Source organism: Stenella coeruleoalba (genome assembly GCF_951394435.1).
Source record: "Stenella coeruleoalba genome assembly, chromosome: 15".
In the NCBI taxonomy this organism is placed as follows: domain Eukaryota; kingdom Metazoa; phylum Chordata; class Mammalia; order Artiodactyla; family Delphinidae; genus Stenella; species Stenella coeruleoalba.
In genome coordinates this window covers 83,434,182-83,454,248 of record NC_137161.1, presented here as the reverse complement: position 1 = coordinate 83,454,248, position 20,067 = coordinate 83,434,182, and the positions used below count along the sequence as shown (strand labels likewise).

The 20,067-nt window shown below is 45.0% G+C and overlaps 1 protein-coding gene across 8 annotated transcripts in view; it reads left to right on the top strand.

The window, feature by feature from the left end:
* The window catches only part of LOC307198203 (small integral membrane protein 10-like protein 3), a 31,120-nt gene extending 12,846 nt beyond the window's left edge, over positions 1-18,274 (top strand). For 2 of the 8 annotated variants that reach the window (XM_079944953.1, XM_079944954.1), the window contains exon 2: positions 4,195-7,493. In XM_079944953.1, the coding sequence (XP_079801079.1) occupies positions 4,275-5,075 (801 nt within the window). In that variant the 5' untranslated portion in view covers positions 4,195-4,274 and the 3' untranslated portion in view covers positions 5,076-7,493. Of the gene's footprint in view, positions 1-4,194; positions 7,494-13,748; positions 14,687-15,446; positions 15,632-18,156 lie in introns of those variants that run through there. The other 6 variants (XR_013831580.1, XR_013831581.1, XR_013831583.1 and 3 more) reach the window with 6 other exon arrangements.
* Positions 18,275-20,067: the final 1,793 nt, after the last annotated feature.

Here is a 20,067-nt window from a genome sequence, read left to right as displayed (position 1 = left end):
AATGTGTGTAACTGTCTAGTATCAAAAGAGGTGGCTGGTTAAGGGCTCAGAGCCAAAATGTTTTACTGACTTACTGAAGTATTTTTAAGGTAATTGAATACATAGTTTATTACTGCATTTACTAAAGAACTAGGAGATCTTCAGTAAGCAGTTTATTCTATCATTATTGAATGTATGACTACACGAATAGTATCTTATTCAAAATACTTTAACACAATTCTGGCAACACTTTATCTTTCTGAATGGTACTAAGTCCTCATACAAGGACATAATAAAAGTAGTTAGAAACTAATTTTCCTGAGAGTTGGCCCACATTAAGTGACCTGTTTTTCTTAAGAATTATTTTAAACCTGTTCTAATATGTATTAAAAATATATTTAGGAATGCTTCCATTTCAGGAAAATGTTCATTCTTAGTACATTTCAGATCAGTAAAATAAATGTAAGGTTTAAAATAACATGCTTTGGAGAGTTAATTTGAGAGAATTGTCAAGAGAAGTTGATTAGATTTGACTTGGTGAACTTTGAAAGTGTTTGTTTTGATTCGTAGCTGGAGTTGCACCTCTTACAAGTGTAACTATGTGAGGTGATGGATGTTAACTTGTGATCATTTTGCAATATATAGAAATATCGACTTACTGTGTTGTACACCTGAAATTAATACATTTTATGTCAGTTATATCTCAACTTAAAGAATTGCACCTTATATTTGCATACGGCTTCATACTGCTCAATATATTTGTATCAGTTGTTATATGTAATAATGGTCACACTTGTACAGATAAAAAGTTTTGAGCATGCCCTGTGGAGATATCTATATCTCTGTGGTATAAATAAGCATATATATACTATTTTTATAAACTATGTATTTTGCTCTACCAAAATATGTTATATGTTATAAAACATAGAAAAAGTTACAAGGGGAACAAGGTAAAGATGAACTAGGCAAAGATGTTCTGATATTTTCTCCCATGCTCCTTGAGTTGGGGGCACTTGAACAGCCGCTGGCCTAGTGGAGTGAGTGAAGAGTTCTTCAGAGCTTACCTGACGCTAACTTAGTTGTTTGTGCAGGAAACGTATGTAACTGCCCTCTTTTTGAAGCACTCAACGCAGTTGGTGTCGGCGACCCTGGGTTTTCCCGAGGCGCTTTTTTTTTTTTTTTTTTGCAGTACGCGGGCCTCTCACTGCTGGGGCCTCTCCCGTTGCGGAGCACAGGCTCCGGACGTGTAGGCTCAGCGGCCATGGCTCACGGGCCCAGCCGCTCCACGGCATGTGGGATCCTCCTGGACCGGGGCACGAACCCGCGTCCCCTGCATCGGCAGGCGAACTCTCAACCACTGCGCCACCAGGGAAGCCCTCCCGAGGCGCTTTGAGTCTCCCTCCTTAGTGACTTTGGTGGGCCCCTCGCCCGTCCGGCCTTTAGATCCTGGAGACCCCTGTCTTCTGTACCTCTGTCTTCTCTCTTGATTTGTTCTACCGGGCCGTCATTTTACCTGCCTCCGCAGAGCTGGCGGCTTCTGAGTCGAGGTCCCCGGCTCTGACCTCTGTCTTGAGGTAAAGGATTTACTGATCCACCTGCTCGCCAGAGCCCCGCAGCCCAACTCTGCTGCCCAGTCTGAGCACCTTCCCTGCCTTCCAGACCTGCTGCTCTCCCCGCTTTGCGGTTAATAACACGTTCATTATCCAGAACTGAAAGTCAAGAAACCTGCGGGTCATCTCACTTTCTTCTGCACCTAGTCAGTCACCAACTTAAAAAAGATTCTTCAGTTTCTCTCCCCTCTTTACTCTCACAGGCTTACTTCCTTTTTTCCCCTGCAGTATTAGACTAGCCTCCTAATTGGTCTGTTTAAGATGATTCCTTTCCAGTCTAGCCACCACCCTGCCTTAGCACGGTGGCGGGGTGGGGGTGGGGGCGTGCCTCACTGTCGGCCCTGCTCCTCAGTGACTCCGCAGCCCCGTTTCTCAGCCCTCTTTGCTTTCTCCCTCAGCCTCCAATAATACTTACCTGCTGTGTTTTCTTCCCAGTGTACTCTCTTTAAATTTTTGTTTGTTTGTTTGTTTGTTTTTTGGCGGTAGGCAGGCCTCTCACCACTGTAGCCTCTCCCGTTGCGGAGCACAGGCTCCGGACGCGCAGGCCCAGCGGCCACGGCTCACCGGCCCAGCCGCTCCGCGGCACGCGGGATCCTCCCAGACCGGGGCACGAACCCGCGTCCCCTGCATTGGCAGGCGGACTCTCAACCACTGCGCCACCAGGGAAGCCCACTCTCTTTAAATTAAAAAAAAACTTACACAGTCATAAAGCTTAATGAGTCTCCTGGTGCCACGAGATTAGTTAAGAGAAACAGCAGTTTCCTGTCTCCCATTTCTCCATCTAGCCGACTGCTTGCAGCTACAGCTGGTTCTCTTAGTGTTTACTTCTCTGTCTCTAAATTGCACGCTTGTAGTGTTGCTTCTTGACTTTTCATTTTTTGAGTTAGTCTTTGTCTTACTGTGGGAGAAGAGTCAGACGCAGCTGTCTTCTACCTGAACCCATATTTCCATCCCTCCTCCTTCCAAAAAGAGTTACTGCATTTTAGCTAGGTTGCTGTTCCTTAGGATAGCCTCTTAGAAAAATTACTGAATACAAAGTATGTATTTTTGAAGTTGAAACATTTATCCGCGTTCTCTCCGAGGTATGCTCCTTTTTAAAGGAACATGTGTCAGACACTTTTTAAAAGTCATCAATTAAGGAGGGAACTAGTAAGATGTTATAATCAGTGTAAAGCAGCATTTAGACAAAACACATACATACAATGAGGAATGCTAAAGTGAATTTACAAATAGATGTAAAACTGGTCAATGTGCATAGGGCAGTAATCCGTTGCATTCCTCTGGACAATATTAATTTCCATTTCTTTGGACAGGAAATCACTTGCCTTTTAAGTTTTCTACAACTTAGAGCTGTGAAGCATCAAAGAGAAATCTGTGGAGCCCTGTTACATTAGATAACGCAGAGAATGCACTAGACAGCGCACCCAGTAATGTTGTTTTTTTGGGTCCATTTCAAAGCCTTTCACAGTTTTTCCTACATCTTCCCTGTTTGGAGCATAATGTCACAGAAAGATTATTCTTGGTCACAGAATCTCAGTAGGTTTGCAGGTGCCGCAGGGTCAGTGACCACATGGGCCACCTCGAGTTTGCTCTTGAACAACTGGTGAAGTCGCAGATCAACTTCTGTCCAGAAGTTTTCATGTGGAATCTGAGAGTGGGCAACTAAGCCCAAGAAGCTTTCTCCGCCATATTTTTACCTGCAGTACATAAAAATCTGGGTGAATTCTTCTCTTATGGAGGCTCCAAAATTTGCTGAGACTCCTGACCAGCCAGCGGGTGATCTGAGGCTGGAATCTTGGATCGCAGGACCCCTCCAGGCTGGTTTTCCTGGGAGGGCTTTGTAGACATTGGATCCATAAGTAAAGTTGCCCTTGATTCCTTAAAAGTGGCTTGTCGTACCTGAGTCACTGAGACTCATTCTCAAATAGGACACTTTGGTAAGACCTTGGTTGCCTAATTGTGTCATCCAATTTATCCTGGTTAAAGGGAGGACAGATTTTTTTTAAAAATTTTATTTATTTTTGGCTGCGTTGGATCTTCATTGCTGCGTGGGGGCTTTCTCTGGTTGTGGCAAGTGGGGCTCCTCTTCGTTGCGGTGCATGGGCTCTAGGCATGTGGGCTTCAGTAGTTGCGACACATGGGCTCAGTAGTTGCGACCCGTGGGCTCAGTAGTTGTGGCTCTTGGGCTTAGTTGCTCCACAGTATGTGGGATCATCCCGGACCAGGGATCGAACCCGTGTCTCCTATTGGCAGGTGGATTCTTAACCACTGTGCCACCAGGGAAGCCCCCAGGAGGACAGATTTTTTTATCGAACCTACAGGAATAACTATATTGCCACGAAAAGTGCAGAGCCTCAGAATGTATACTTTTATTATTTTTAAGTATTTTTAGGAAACACTGCATTAATAAACTACTGTTCTTTTTGTTGTGGTTTCTAATTAGTAGGTTGGTAGGTTGATATCCTGTTTTCTATCACAGTGTAGGTATCCTTGGGGTACCAGAGACTGTCAAAGATATCTTTGTATTTGTTGGGAAATAGCTGTGTGTGGACTCTCTTAAGACCCTGTCTTCATTATTACACTTTAATTTGTTGGTCTTTTCCAGGTTCATATTGAGATCCATTGAAGGCCTTCCGTGGACTGACAGGCGTGTCCTGGGGCTCAGGGTGTCAGAGAACACACAGCATGAGGGACGGAAGGGGGACTCTGAGCACCTGCCTCGCAGAAGAGAAGGGAGCGGGCGATGACTTGGACAAATTACTGTACAGAGAACTGTTGTATAAGAGAATGCAGGAGGAGGGCGCTTGCCCATCAGATATAACTTCCAGGATGAATAAGCCTGCGGTTGATGTAAATGGAAATTCACAAAATGAGGAGTTATCACTGGAAATGAAAAATGATCTGAGTGAGGTCAGCCTCTTGCGTCACGATGGCAACAAAGTGCTTGCATATCTGCAAGAACCAATACGAAGAAATTCAGCTTCAGCAGCTGCTCAGAGCAAGACTGTCGATCTGTTCTTTGCTCCCACAGAAGAGCGTTTTGCTGGGGCATCCTTTGGCGTCGGGGGAGCTTATGGTAGGGACTGGCTGGGAGGAGGGCCCAGGGCCACTGACAGCCCCGGAGGATGGAGCCACAGAGGAAAGCCTTGCGGGTCAGGACTACCGTGCCATCAAAAATGGTTAGAAATGGGGATTTCTGAGAATGGACCACCAAGCGCTTCGCTGGAGAAGCTGGACTCTGAGTCGGAACCCTCTCGCCTACGTTCCGTCCTGTCTGCACTGCTGCACGCACATCCCCAAATATTCTTGAATGATGAGACAAAATGTGTTTTCCCTGGCCATTCAAAGCCCATGTTTTCAGAGCAAAGAGGAGAATACAAGAAAATGCTTTCACGAGTAGAAAGTACCTCAGATGATCTGCAGGAACCACTGCCGTTACTGGCTCTACAAGCTTCTGAATTAGCAAATCTCTTATGCCATAGTTAAGGTACAGACAGAACAATAAAAATAGATTTTTAAAAGTTGTCCTAGAATGATTTCTTTTGCATTAGGTCTGGATGCACAGGGTATAGCCATGAAGCTCCTGCTTTGGTTTGCATGACCAGACATACTTAAAGTCAGTGGAATTTAAACTCATGGAGAGCTGGTTGAATCAGAAGGAAAATTTTGAGTTTTAAATTGTGCTTGAAAGACACTCAGAGTTGGGAAGCCATGTCAAGGAGAATATTGATATATCCTATATAAATATCAGATTAGAATCAAAAGATTTAACAAAGTTTTTTAATTTACCTTCAGCACCCATCCTAAAGGGCTGCTGTCCCAGATACTGTCTTTCTAGACTGTCTCTGACCATCTAATGGGAGTAGATATTTGTAAAGTCGACTCTGAGCCAGGCTGAGTTAGTGGTAAGCTGTTACCATTTCTGCATTTCGCAGAATAATTTGAGCAAAATCTGATTTCTTTTCTCACATCCCTTTCCTTCCACTTGACATGCAATTTAAATGGAGGCCCTACGGTGAAAGTTGCAATATTAACCTTACCTTTAGATAACGCTTTCTCAAGCTAGGAACCCTAGCAGTGTTACTCAGAATAAAAAATGAGCTTGAGCCTGTCTGCCGGGGCTCAGTTATAGAGAAAAATCAAGCATTTCCCTTAGAGAAGGTTTCCAGTTTCTAGGAGTCGAGGTATCTCTTACACTAAGATTTTTTTTCTGAGAGAACACCTTTTGTTGTGTGTTGATCACTTTGATAAAAGGCACTTAAGAGCGTAAGTTTTTAAAGAGTCCGAAAGTAAGGCTTAACCATTTTCGGAATTATTGATTGCATCTATCAGTTTATATTGTGTGCTAAATTACTATGCCGTGTGCTATTTCAGTGTTTTGGGGAAATGAAAAATAAAACCTGTTCTTTAGCATAATAAATGTCGTATTTTACATGTGTAGGCTTGGTTCCCCTTGTCTTCATTATTAATGCTGCCCTCCTCATATGCAAGTCTTTTAGCACAAAGTCATTGGCTGATTTAGAAGATTGGAAGCAGAGAATGAAAAGCATAACGTCAAGTTACGTTGGAACTCAACTCTCACTTTCCTCCCCGGATGTAATGTAATGCAGTATTGTGCTCCTTGGTTACCGGGGGTGGGGGTGGGGGTGCGCTCAGAGAACCCCAAAGTAAGAACCCTTGTGGAAGGAACGATCTCTAGCCGGTCTAAAAGGACACCGACTTGACTGAACGATTAAAGCCCTGGTTAGTAGACACTCCGCCTAGGGGTCACCCGTGGGTGGTGAAACGAGATGACACATTTCAGTGTTTCAGAATGGGAACTGTTTTCCTGTCAACACCTTCTCCCTGCCCCCCGCCTTTTTGTTTTAAACTCAGTCTGCTACTTTGAGATTGAACTTTCTATGACTCATCAATGGTTTTTTTTTTTAATTTTGCTTTGTAAATTCCAAGTCTGTAAATTTTCAACCAATTGCAAACAACAAATACAGAATTTCCTGCTTAGCATTAACTAAATTAACTTGAAGTGTTTTCATATGGTTATATCAGAATAAGGTGTGTTTTTTCTAAAAGCTTTGTGGAAAAGCTCTCAATAATTTTTTTTTTACATTAATTTTTTAATACACTTACACTAAGCTGAAATTTTTCCCTTTGGTGCTATATTGGTTCCAGTTCTGTCTGAAGGTGGCCTCTCCTGTGGAAAGTTCTGGGATAAAGAGGTGATGATAACTATAGTGTATGAAGTTTCATGACTGTGAAAGAAGGCCTTCTATAAACATTTTAATTTTAAAAGCAATTAGAGAAATAAGATATTCTTTTGAATAAATTGTTTCCATGATTGAATTATAAAAGGGATCACTCATTTGAAATATTTTAAGTTGTATCATTTTGGCAATGAAAGCCAAGGGAAGCCTGTTTTAAAAATTCTGACATTTATATGCATTTTCTTCTTTTTTGCCTTTATGGATTCTGTTCTTAAAGATTGAACAGCACAATCACTTTAAATTTAGAAACAGTGTATAGCACAAAATCTTGGACTCGGTTATTCTCATTTGGAAATCATAAAATCTTTTTTTTTTAAACATTAGAATGAATGTTGAGATCTTGAAGTGATTATGAAGTTGCAAGCCTATAGAGAATAAAAAATTAAGAAACTTGCGTTTAAACCGATCATTCTTTACGTGACTTGATTTTATAGCTACGAAGCAAGACATATTTTGGAGCTCAGCATGTGTATTCTAAAATGCATATAGACCATTTACTATAATTTCACAGAGAGTAAGAAATGTGGGGACTTCGCTGGCAGTCCAGTGAATAAGACTCTGTGCTTTCACTGCTGAAGGCCCAGGTTTGCTCTCTGGTTGGGGAAATAGGATCCCACAAGCCTCTCGGCACGCCAAAAAAAAAAAAAAAGGGAAAAGAAATGTGCTATAAGATTCTTTTTGCACTTTGCCATAGATAATTTTTAAATTCTTCTTAAACTTTCCAAGGAGAAGAAATAGAATTAAGGGATCTCCTAAACCATATGAACTCAGAGCTGGAAATGGCCTTTAAACACCAGCCAGTGCTGGAAGCTTTGAAACACACCTCATCCAAGTGATAATCTGTACACTCAACGTAACCATTTGAAGTTAGAGGCCTAAATAACATTTCACAGGACGGTAGCTTCTACTTGGCTCTCCTTTGCTTCCAAAATGTTACCTCTTTTTTCCAATTTTATGGAAACTTGGATGAATTGGATCAATTTTTAAAGAAGCATCTCTGGACTTCTCTGGTGGCGCAGTAGTTAAGAATCCGCCTGCCAATGCAGGGGACACGGGTTCGAGCCCTGGTCCGGGAAGATCCCACATGCCGCGGAGCAACTAAGCCCATGTGCCGCAACTACTGAGTCTGTGCTCTAGAGCCCACGAGCCACAACTATTGAGCCCACGTGCCGCAACTACTGAAGCCCACGTGCCTAGAGCCCGTGCTCCACAACAAAGGGAAGCCACCGCAATGAGAAGCCCGCACACCGCAGCAAAGAGTAGCCCCCATTCACCACAACTAGAGAAAAAGCCCGCGTGCAGCAGCAAAGACCCAATGCACCCGAAAATAAATTTATTTTTTTAAAAAAAGCATCTGTTCACTCTTATTTGCACTTCAAACTCTGCAAACTATCCCTTGAGCTGTATATATGCACAGCTGAAATTTGATTAGAGAATATTGTTTGCAAAGGGCCTGACTGCTTGGGAAAGGTCATCTTCGTAGGATGAAGTTTCCTTTATCCTGAAACAAATGATCTTCCTTTATAGACGCATGCCAAGATGTTTTAACTGAAGTGCTGCGGGTTGAGTTGGGAGGGTGTGAGGCGGCCCCACCAGATCAGACACACTCCTCATCTTTGTAGCCTGTGCCGTTGGATGTGAGGCATCTTTGAGGGCTGGTTACTTCTGGTAAGCAGCGGTTTGTTTCAGGAGCAGGAGCAGGCATGGCTGTAGTTCTGTTCTGCCTGTGTTTTGAGTAGATTCTTCACAGTTCATTTTTGAAATTGTTCAGGTACATGACAAGGAATTTTTATAGGGGAGCTGTGCCTTAGCACTGTATTAGAGTGGAATTCTCCAGTTAACTTTAATGCTTTTAGCTTTTAGTTTTTTGTTTTTTTAATTTATTTAGTTTTGGCTGCGTTGGCTCTTCGTTGCTGCGTGCGGGCTTTCTCTAGTTGCGGCGAGTGGGGGCTACTCTTTGTTGCGGTGCACGGGCTTCTCATTGCAGTGGCTTCTCTTGTTGCGGAGCACGGGCTCTAGGTGCACAGGCTTCAGTAGTTGTGGCTCATGGGCTCTAGGAGCAGGCTCAGCAGTTGTGGCACGCGGGCTCAGTAGTTGTGGCTCGCGGGCTCTAGAGCGCAGGCTCAGTAGTTGTGGCACACGGGCTTAGTTGCTCGGCAGCATGTGGGATCTTCCCGGACCAGGGCTCGAACCCGTGTCCCCTGCATTGGCAGGCGGATTCTTAACCACTGCATCACCAGGGAAATCCCAATGCTTTTAGTTATTTTTTTCTGTACGCGGGCCTCTCACTGTTGTGGCCTCTCCCGTTGCGGAGCACAGGCTCCGGACGCGCAGGCTCAGCGGCCATGGCTCACGGGCCCAGCCGCTCCGCGGCATGTGGGATCTTCCCGGACCGGGGCACAAACCCGTATCCCCTGCATCGGCAGGTGGACTCTCAACTACTGCGCCACCAGGGAAGCCCTGCTTTTAGTTTTTTTAAGGAAGTGGGCTTAACCTGTTTTCCCTTCCCCATCTACCTACTAAGTGTTCTGTTTCTATCAGAAACAAGAAGTGTGCTTCAAGATTGGAAACTGGCTCAGTTTTCTAGCTCTTAAAGCTTGTCTTCTATTATTTTTAAGATTACAAGCACTCTGCCACTGCTGCTTATCTAAGATGACTTGGTGAAAGCAGCAAGTCTCTGTGCTCCTTTGACTTAAGTTGCTGTATTAGTCATTCTCCAGAGAAACAGACAATAGGATAGGAACTTACGTGGTGGAGCAGTGGCTAAGACTCTGAGCTCCCGATGCAGGGAGCCCAGGTTCGATCCCTGGTTAGGGAACTAGATTACCACATGCATGCCACAACTAAGGAGCCCGAGAGCTGCAACTAAAGAGCCTGCCTGCCAAAACTAAGACCCAGTGCAACCAAATAAATATTTAAAAAACAAACAACAGGATATACAGATATGGATATGAGGAGATTTATGATAGAAATTGGCTTACATGATAATAGAGGCTGAGAAGTCTCACCATCTGCCATCTGCAAACAAGAGACTCAGGAAAGCTGGTGGTGTCATTCAGTCCAAGTCCTAAGGCCTGAGAACCAGGGACACCAATGTCCAAGGGCAGAAGAAGGTGGATGTTTCAGCTCAAGCAAAGAGCAAAATTGCCCTTTCTCCTTTTTGTTCTATTCAGGCCCTCAACGTTTTAGATGCCCACCTGAAATGATGAGTGTGATCTTTACTCAGTCCACCGATTCAAGTGCTAATGATCTCTTCCAGAAATACTCTCACACACCCAGAATTAATGTTTCACCAGCTATCAGGGCATCACTTAGCACGTCAAGGTGAGGTAAAATTAACCATCACACTTACGTTGCTGCCTCTTTTCAACCAAATTCTCAGATGCATCGAAAAGTCTAGTTCTGGGACTTCCCTGATGGTCCAGTGGTTAAGACTCCACAATCCCAATGCCGGGGGCCTGGGTTTGATCCCTTGTCAGGGAACTAGATCCCGCATGCCGCAACTAAAAAAAAAAGTCCTGCATACCACAACGAAGATCCTGCAAGCCGCAGCTAAGACCCAGCACAGCCAAATAAATAAATAAATAAATATTAAAAAAAGAGTCTCGTTCTTTGTAGGACACGTAAGAGGATGTCATAGCTAGGACACAGCGCTGTTCCTTGTCACTCCCCGCCCCCCTCCCATGACTTGATAAGTACTCATTCCTGTTTAGAAACACCTACGACTATGTGACAGTGATCTGAGAAAAGAGGGGAGTTGGCTTATTTTCCATGCAGGTACTTTGTTCTCTATGGGGCAAACATACACTTGTCTGAATTCACGTAGAAACTGAGATTGCAGCGGTAAGGGAAACAAACTCATCTTCCAGCCTTGTGATGCCTTTTGGGAGAGAGATTGAACCACGTTCTGGTCCCTGCCTCCAGAGGAGTGGTAGGCAGGGTAAGTCTGGCAGATACGTGAATTTTAAAACATTTAAACATTTAGAGTTTCTGTTAAAATCAGCTTCTCCTTTTTTCCCTCGATTAGGGATTCCCAACAAGAATATCTTACCAGACACCTCCCTTTGATTCTGCGTATATATTGATTTGGGTTGGATGTGTTATATTCTCTGATCTGCCTCTTTATTGCCTGTATTTTCACACTGTCTCTACAAAGGGTCTTGGAAGGTTGGAATCAGCTGTTTTGTTTTTTAACATTTGTATCATTTATTTATTTATTTACATCTTTATTGGAGTATAATTGCTTACAATGGTGTGTTAGTTTCTGCTTTATAACAAAGTGAATCAGTTATACATATACATATGTTCCCATATCTCCTCCCTCTTGCGTCTCCCTCCCTCCCACCCTCCCTATCCCACCCCTCCAGGCGGTCACTAAGCACCAAGCTGATCTCCCTGTGCTATGCGGCTGCTTCCCACTAGCTATCTACCTTACGTTGGGAGTGTGTATATGTCCGTGCCACTCTCTCGCTTTGTCACAGCTTACCCTTCCCCCTCCCCATATCCTCAAGTCCATTCTCTAGTAGGTCTGTGTCTTTATTCCTGTCTTCCCCCTAGGTTCTTCATGACATTTTTTAATATGGTGAGTATGACACCAAAAATGACTTAACTCTTCTGGCTCTGGATTTAGTTTGTTGGGAGGAGGAAGTGGGATCCAGAACAAGGGATGAAAATGCCTGGTTCGTTCTGGATGAGAATCGTTCGGGCCAAGGGACCTGCCAGGTGGGGAGGAGGCTGGGGGTTAACTCCCAGAGAGCCCCCTTCTCTCAGTGGGAAAACCCGACGTTTTCATAGTTGAAACACTTTGATACGGCTCTTGGTGTGACTGAAGAAACCTGATTTTTCTTTTAAAAAAATCTGTATAGGATGTGTTTTTAAGGTAATGCTTATTTTTGACGCTAAGGGTACGTATGCACGTTGCGTTTTAAGTTGGCAGATGAGGTCGAATGTAGGATGGGAAGGTCAAGTAGCTACTTTACTTAGGGGCCTTTATCACTCTGGGCCTATTTCAACAGAATGTTCTCACCTCCCTCTGGACAACTGAAGCCAGCCCCAGTGGATGGGACGCTACTGCCCAGACTGTGTGTTTTTAGTAATCTTAGTAATTCAGGGTCATTTGAATGTAGCTGGCTAATTCGAGGGGAATGCATGGGTGGGGTGTGAAGCAAGCCCAGCAGTGGACATGTGAGGTCTGCTTTTGCCACAAGAGGGAGCCACGTGTTCACTTAGGGTGTGTCTTGTTTCAGGGAAGGTCTTGGGGTGTTTTTTCCAGTTATTTTGTTTCTCCAAATTCTTAAGCAAAAATGAACGTAAAAATGCTGGCACTGGTTCAGTTCATTGTGCTTTGTTAAGCTCAGCAAGAGTGATAAGATTGTAACTCTTTAAATCAATGCCCTTAGCTGGTGCTTTGAAACAAGAAGGTCCATGTGCTAGAAACATGAATTTGGTGGTTTGGTGTTTATTCGGGAGAGCGACTTTCAGTATGAAACTGCGTTTTCACACTGTATCAACAAGAGCAGTGGTGGGGCTTCCCTGGTGGCGCAGTGGTTAAAAATCCGCCTGCCAATGCGGGGGACACGGGTTCGAGCCCTGGTCCGGAAGATCCCACATGCCACGGAGCAACTAAGCCTGTGTGCCACAACTACTGAGCCTGCGCTCTAGAGCCCTTGAGCCATGACTGCTGAGCCCACGTGCCACAACAACTGAAGCCCGCGCGCCTAGAGCCTGTGCTCCGCAGCAAGAGAAGCCACTGCAATGAGAAGCCCGCGCACCACAACAAAGAGTAGCCCCGGCTTACAACTAGAGAAAGCCCACACGCAGCAACGAAGACCCAACACAGCCAAAAATAAATAATAAATTAATTAATTTAAAAAACAAAACAAAAAACAAGAGCAGTGGTTTCGTCAGAGTATCCACTTCTGCCCAGAGTGGCTGAACCCACAGGCCACTTCAGAAGGGCCTGGGTCTGTGCTGATCCAGCTTGGGCCACAGTGAGCTTGTCCTGAGCCCGATGCATGTGTGAGAGCCTCTTGGAGACCCTTAAAGGGAAATCTGCTACACCAATGAGTCGTTTTTTTTTCACTACAGAAATCACGACTTTAGATTTCTTTGGTGGCTTGTAGTGAAATATTCCTAAAACGTCAGAATCTCTTAAAATATTGGGAACGGCTATTATTCTGTAATGTCAATGAATGATTGCTCTTTCTGGGGCATTTTGGTAAAAGATCTACTGGAATTTTTTTAAATGATAAATTGTGATAATAGAGTATATATAAATAGCTTACAAGCGATTTAATTTCTTGGAAATGTTCTCAGTACCACTTAGGACGTATTAAAATAAAAGCAGTTTGAATAAACTCCAGGCTTCCTCTTTGTGGGATATTTCCGTTTGGGTCTCTTGGGGAAAAATTGCTCGGGTATCGCTCCCTCTCTCCTGCTCGATTCAGACACGCAATATGCAAAGCTCCTCAGAGAGATTTTGCAAGATCCCAGAATCTGGCCTGAGTTTCTCATGAAACTCTTGTCTTTATGTTATAAAACTCCTATCTTTATGAACATGGTTTAGCCCCGTTTTTACTGTTCTCTTAAGTTGTGTTAGAATGAGGACGTTTTATTAAAAGAGTAACTAACGATAATGTTCAAACTCCCAAGAATATTTCAACCACCATCAGGCAGCAGACCATTTGGATAGCTAATAACATCCATTCATTGACCTCCCACCCCTGCAGCGTGAAGAGGCAGCAGCTCTCCCAGTCAGAACGATCTCTTACATTTGAGTAGCCACGGAGGCCAGACGGCATAGCTGGTAACCGGCAGAGACGTGATTTAAACAGTTGAAGAACACAGTTCGTTGTTCATGCTGTTTTGTTTTGTCTTTTCCTTGTCACTTCTTTCCAAGATAGTCATTCAACATTCAGCAAATGCTGATTGGACACCTACTGTATACCAGGCATCCTAGTAGGTGCTGGAGACAACGAGTGAATGAAACCAAGCCCTTCAGATTGGAGAGCCCAGCTCTTGGTTCCTCGTTACGTAATGAAGTGAAAGGCTGGAGGTACGAGGGGCATGAATGGGGAAATGGGAACTCTCAGCTCTTACAAAAGTACTGATATTTGATATTTGACTTTCTGCTTGGGAAAATGACAGGTGTTACATCAGAGAATCCAAGTTTTGTCTGGAGAGGACGACGCTGTTCACTTCTCGGTGTTGATGGGGGTCTTCAAGGATGAACGTCAGACCTTCCACATCATACTTGAATGTTCACTCACCTCAGGCTGCACCGGCCACACCAGCCTCAGACTTTTCCACCCGTGGTCAAAGACTAAAAAAAAAGATCTTGAATGGATCTAAAGTTATGGACATTATACCTGTCCTATCCAAATAGAGTAGATGCTACTACATGTGACTACTTAAATTTTAATTAAAATCAATAAAATCTAAAATTCAATTCTTACAATAGTTACCTTTCAAGGGCTCGACAGCTGTACGGGGCCAGTGGCCACTGCTTTGGGCAGTGCAGGAAAAGAACATTTCCACCATCACAGAAAGTTCTGTTGGATAGCCCGTCACAGACAGACATGAGACAGTTTTCCTTCTTCAGGATCTTTAATATAATATGGTGTGTGATTTTTTTTACTTTTAACACCCAGCAATATAAGGCAAACACCCCATTCTCTTGAAGTGAGGGGGGAAGATGATCACGAGTTTGCACATGGTTTTCTGTAAGTGTTTACAAAAAGGGATTGTCTTAATCTCTGCCTTTTAATCTTATTCACAAGTGTATCAGTCAGGGTTCTCCGGAGAAACAGAACTAGCAGGATATACATGGATACAGAAGAGGAGATTTATTATGGGAATCAGCTCATGTAATTATGGGGGCTGAGATATGCTATGATATGCCGTCTGTGAGCTAGAGAACTGGGAGGGTGGGTGGCTTAACACTCCTGGACCAGAAACCAGAGCTCGGATGTCTGAGGGCAGGACATGATGGATGTCCCAGCTCAAGAAGGGGTCGAAAATATCCTTCCTCTGCCCTTTTTGTCCCATCCAGACCCTCAGTGGATTGGATGATGCCAGCCCAGTTTGAGCCCATCTTTATTCAGTCTACTGATTCAGATGCTAATCCCTTCCAGAAACGCCCTCACAGATACAACCAGAAACAATGTCTCACCAGCTATCTGGGCATCCCTGGGCCCAGTAAAGCTGACACGTAAAATTCACCTTCACAACGAGGCCAGTCGTCATTCTCTCTGAATGAAAGACGTGAAAGTTGAACAAGGGCCACATGCATGGAAGGCGTTCTGTGAAAGAGACTGGCATCCTCTCTTTGTCTTTATTTCACATGATTTTGAAAATTTAAAACATTTAATTTTTATTTTTTAATTAAAAAATTTTTAATTGAAGTATAGTTGATTTACAGTGTTGTGTTAGTTTCAGGCATACAGCTAAGTAATTCAGTTATACATACATACATATATATTCTTTTTCATATTACTTTCCATTATGGTTTATTAGTTTATTAAAAGATATTGACTATAGTTGCCTGTGATGTACAGTAAATCCTTTTTTCCTTTTTCTTTTTTTTTGCGGTACGCAGGCCTCTCACTGCTGTGGCCTCTCCCGTTGCGGAGCACAGGCTCTGGACGCGCAGGCTCAGTGACCATGGCTCACGGGCCCAGCCGCTCCGCGGCATGTGGGATCCTCCCGGACCAGGGCACGAACCCGTGTCCCCTGCATCGGCAGGAAGACTCTCAACCACTGCGCCACCAGGGAAGCCCCACAGTAAATCCTTTTTGTTTTTCAATTTTATATATAGTAGTTTGTGTCTGTTAATCCCAAGCTCCTAATGTATCCCTCTCCACCCTTCCCCTTTGGTAGCCATAAGTTTGTATTCTATGTCTGTGGGTCTACTTCTCTTTTGTGAATAAGTTCATCTGTATCATTTTTTAATATTCCACATGTTAGTGATAGCATATGATATTTGTCTTTCTGTGTCTGACTTACTTCACTTAGTATGATAATCTCTAGGTCCATCCATGTTGCTACAAGTGGCATTATTTCATTCTTTTTTATGGCTGAGTAATAGTCCATTGTATATATGTACCACATCTTCTTTATCCATTCCTCTGTTGATGGACACTTAGGTTGCTTCCGTGTCTTGGCTATTGTGAATAGTGCTGCCGTGAACGTTGGGGTGCATGTATCTTTTTTTTTTTTCTTTGCTGTACGCGGGCCTCTCACTGCTGTGGCTGCTCCTGTCGCAGAGCCCAGGCTCTGGACGCGCAGGCTCAGCGGCCATGGCTCACGGGCCCAGCCGCTCCGCGGCATGTGGGATCTTCCCGGACCGGGGCACGAACCCGTGTCCCCTGCATCGGCAGGCGGACTCTCAACCACCGCGCCACTAGGGAAGCCCGCATGTATCTTTTTGAATCAGAGTAAAACTATATTTTAAAATGAAGATCCCTTGGCCTTTCTTTGCTGAATCCTAAGCATTTTATTGTCCAATAGCAATGAGTTTTGAAGTCTCTTTCAATCTTTCACCTTTGGAAACATGTCATCTTGTATTAGGCTGTCACCCAGCCTGCGATTCTAGGAGAGGAGTGTGCGCTACAGTTCAGCACACTGTGAAGGAAATACAGACTCAGGTTTAAAGCTCGACCTTGGCACTGGTGCTGGGACTGTTCAATGGACTTGAGATGATTCATGAGAACATCCTGTACCACGCCCAGTAGAGCCACGTGGGGACTCAAAACGTGAGAGAGGACAGCATGAGGGATTAGGGCGGGTCTTGGAGGCCGTTGCCCCCTAGACCTTCGGGCTCACAGAGGAACCCTTGGGTTCCTTCCAGCTCGAGGCTGGACTTGGCTTCCCCCTCATCACCTCTAAAAATAGGATTTGGAAGTTATCCCCGCTGTGACATAATGCATCTCACAGTCGTGGGCAGGAAGTGAATGCTTTCCTGCCAGGTCTGCAGTGTCCCGGGGAGATGGGCTGGGAAGGACAGTCCTTCTCCTATTTCACAATAGAACATCAGAGCACTTATTCTAAGCCTACTCTCTTCAGTCTGAAAGCATGGCATCTCTTCAAAACTATGCAGCAAAATAGACTGGCTAGATCTGGGTGATCCTGGGTGTTTATATGTCATGAACAAAGTATGGTCAAGTATGAGTAATACTTGACCTCCATCTGCTCGAACTCCATCTGCTCGAACTCTGTCCTGGGCTCCGTGAGGCTCATGAAAGGGGTAAGGGCATCTCATTAGGGAAACACACTCATAGCCTTCAAACGATTAGAACAGACAACAGAATTTGGTTCACTGGCCCAACGGGTGATTAAGAATTTCGTACAGCAGACCGAAGCCAGCAGGCCAGGGCTCCAAGCGTTTGGCAACAGTAATTTTGGTTTTCCAGGATTTGCAATAAGAAGCGAATGTGTTCATTTCATTGCAACTGTGTCAGGGTCTAAGGATAAACAAGACAGGAGGGCTTCCCTGGTGGCGCAGTGGTTGAGAGTCCGCCTGCCGATGCAGGGGACACGGGTTTGTGCCCCCGTCTGGGAAGATCCCACATGCCGCGGAGCAGCTGGGCCCGTGAGCCATGCCAGCTGAGCCTACGCGTCTGGAGCCTGTGCTCTGCAATGGGAGAGGCCGCAACAGTGAGAGGCCCGCGTACCGAAAAAAAAAAAAAAAAAAAGAAAAGAAAAGAAGCCTCTGCTCTATAAAACCAGGCAGCCTGAAAGTCTGGTCCCACCTGTGCCCTGGCCTGTACCCATCTCCTCGCCCTCCCGTGCCCTCACCACATCCTCCAAGTCCAAGTCCTCCCCTTTGTGGCTGACGGCCAGCTCCCACTGCAGCCCTGAGCACCCAAGGCGGCCTTGCTATCCTCGGTTCTTTGCCCAAGAAAGACCCTTATCACCACCACCCAATTGTTTAAAACAAACTGAGAATAAGAAATGAGAGTCAGATTTTTGCTTTGCTGCTTGAAGTAATTCATTATGAGTTCTAATGGAAGCAAGACCCCATTTAAGATGACAAATGGGGGAAACCCACGTTAGTTGGATTTGCTATTAAGTGGGTGTATTGCTACCAAGCTGGACAGAAAATTACTGGGAGCACTTAGAGTGAGAATGAAAGTGTCTCAGATGGTGGGAATGAGGCCCAGGCAGCTCTCGCTCCCTCCCACTCCCTGGGTGGCTGCAGCCTGACGTTTTCCCCGTGGTTCCGGGTCCCTGAACCCCATCTGGCCCCTAGGGGCTCCCAGACTTCCGGCTGTTCGCTGGCTGACCCCCTTTTTCCCACTTCCTTCCAGGCTTCTTGGGATCCAGCCTGCTGTCCTTCCCTTCTGAGCTGCCAGCACTGACTCTGATTTCTTGAGATTCCCATCTTCAGATCAGACACAGTTTCCCCATGTCCTGGTCATCCCCCCAAGCAGGAGTGCTTGTCGTCTTGAAGATGTCACTGTAATTACTGTGAAGAGAAAGGAGAACACAAGGTAGCAAGGAAGAGAAGATGGGGGTGGGGGTGGGGGGATGGGGAGTTATTATTGAATGGGGACGGGGTTTCAGTTTGGGAAGATGAACAAGTCCTGGAGATGATGGTGGTGACGGATGCACAACAGTGTGAATGTACTTGATGCCCCTGAACTATGTGCTTAAACATGGTAAATTTCGTGTTACGTATTTTACCACAATAAAAACTTAAAAAAATTTTTTTTGAAAGGAGAAATAACAAAGTTTCTGGGATCTTGAGAGCTAGAGCTCGATGAAGTGGCTGGTGGCCCCAGGCCTCCTTTCTTACTTGGTTATGAGAAGACCTTTGAGCCCTCTCTGTCTCTGTCTCTGTTTCTGCTCTGCCTCTGCCTCTGCCTATGCCTCTTTCTCTTATTCTCTTATTCATTTTTTTAAATTCATTTATTTATTTTTGGCTGCGTTGGGTCTCCGTTGCTGGGCGCGGGCTTTCTCTAGTTGTGGTGATCAGGGGCTGCTCTCCATCGTGGTGCGCGGGCTTCTCATTGCAATGGCTTCTCTTGCTGTGGAGCACGGGCTCTAGGCGCGCGGGCTTCAGTAGTTGTGGCGCGTGGGCTTCAGTAGTTGTGGCTTGCGGGCTCTAGAGCACAGGCTCAGTAGTTGTGGTGCACGGGCTTAGTTGCTCCGCGGCATGTGGGATCTTCCTGGACCAGGGCTCGAACCCGTGTCCCCTGCATTGGCAGGCGGATTCTTAACCACTGCTCCACGAAGGAAGCCCTTATTCTCTTAGTTGGATTGCCTCCAAACCCTGACCACCCTCTGATTCCCCAGCCACAGACCTTAACCCTCTATCATGGACTGAATTGTGTGCCCCCCAAATTCAATATGTTGAAGCTGTGACCCCCATGTGATATTTGGAGGTGGGTCCTTTGGGAGACAGTTAGGTTTAGATGAGGTCCTGAGGATACAGCCCCCATGATAAGATTAATGTCTTTATAAATAGAGGAAGAAACTGGAATTTCTCTCTCTCAATCTCTCTCTCTCTTTCTCTGACATGGGAGGACACAGCAAGAGGGTGGCTGTCTGTAAGTCAGGAAGAGGGCCCTCACCAAGAACCGCATCTCCCGACACCTTGATCTTAGACTTCCAGCCTCCAGAGCCACGAGAAATAAATGTCTGTTGTTTAAACCTCCCAGTCTATGGTCTTGTGTTGTAGCAGCCTGAGATGAGGTGGACACGCTTGGACCCAATGGGCGTATCACCTGTAAGGATGTCTGCAGACCCGGGGCCCCCATTTCTGAGCCCTCCGCTTGTCGAGGAAAGGGTGCCTTGAAGGATTGTTTCGTGCTTCCTAGAGGGTGTGCCACAAAAGGGCCAAGACTGTCACCTCCCACCTTGTTGCTCCAGAGGCCCACGGGGAGGATCCCTATTTTCCCCACCCCCAAGCCCCTGGCAACCACTTCTACTTTCTATTTCTATGAGTTTGACTTTTTTTTTTTTTACATTTCACACATAAGTGATATCATGCCATATTTGTCTTTCTCTGGCTTATTTCACTTAACATAGTGCCCTCAAGGTCCACCTATGTTTTCACAAATGACAGGATTTCCTTCTTTCTCGTGGCTGAATAATATTCCATTGTATATACACCACATCTCCTTTATCCATTCGTCTGTTGATGGACACTTAGGTTGTTTCCATATCTTGGCTATTGTGAATAATGCTGCGATGAACATGGGAGTGAAGATACCTTT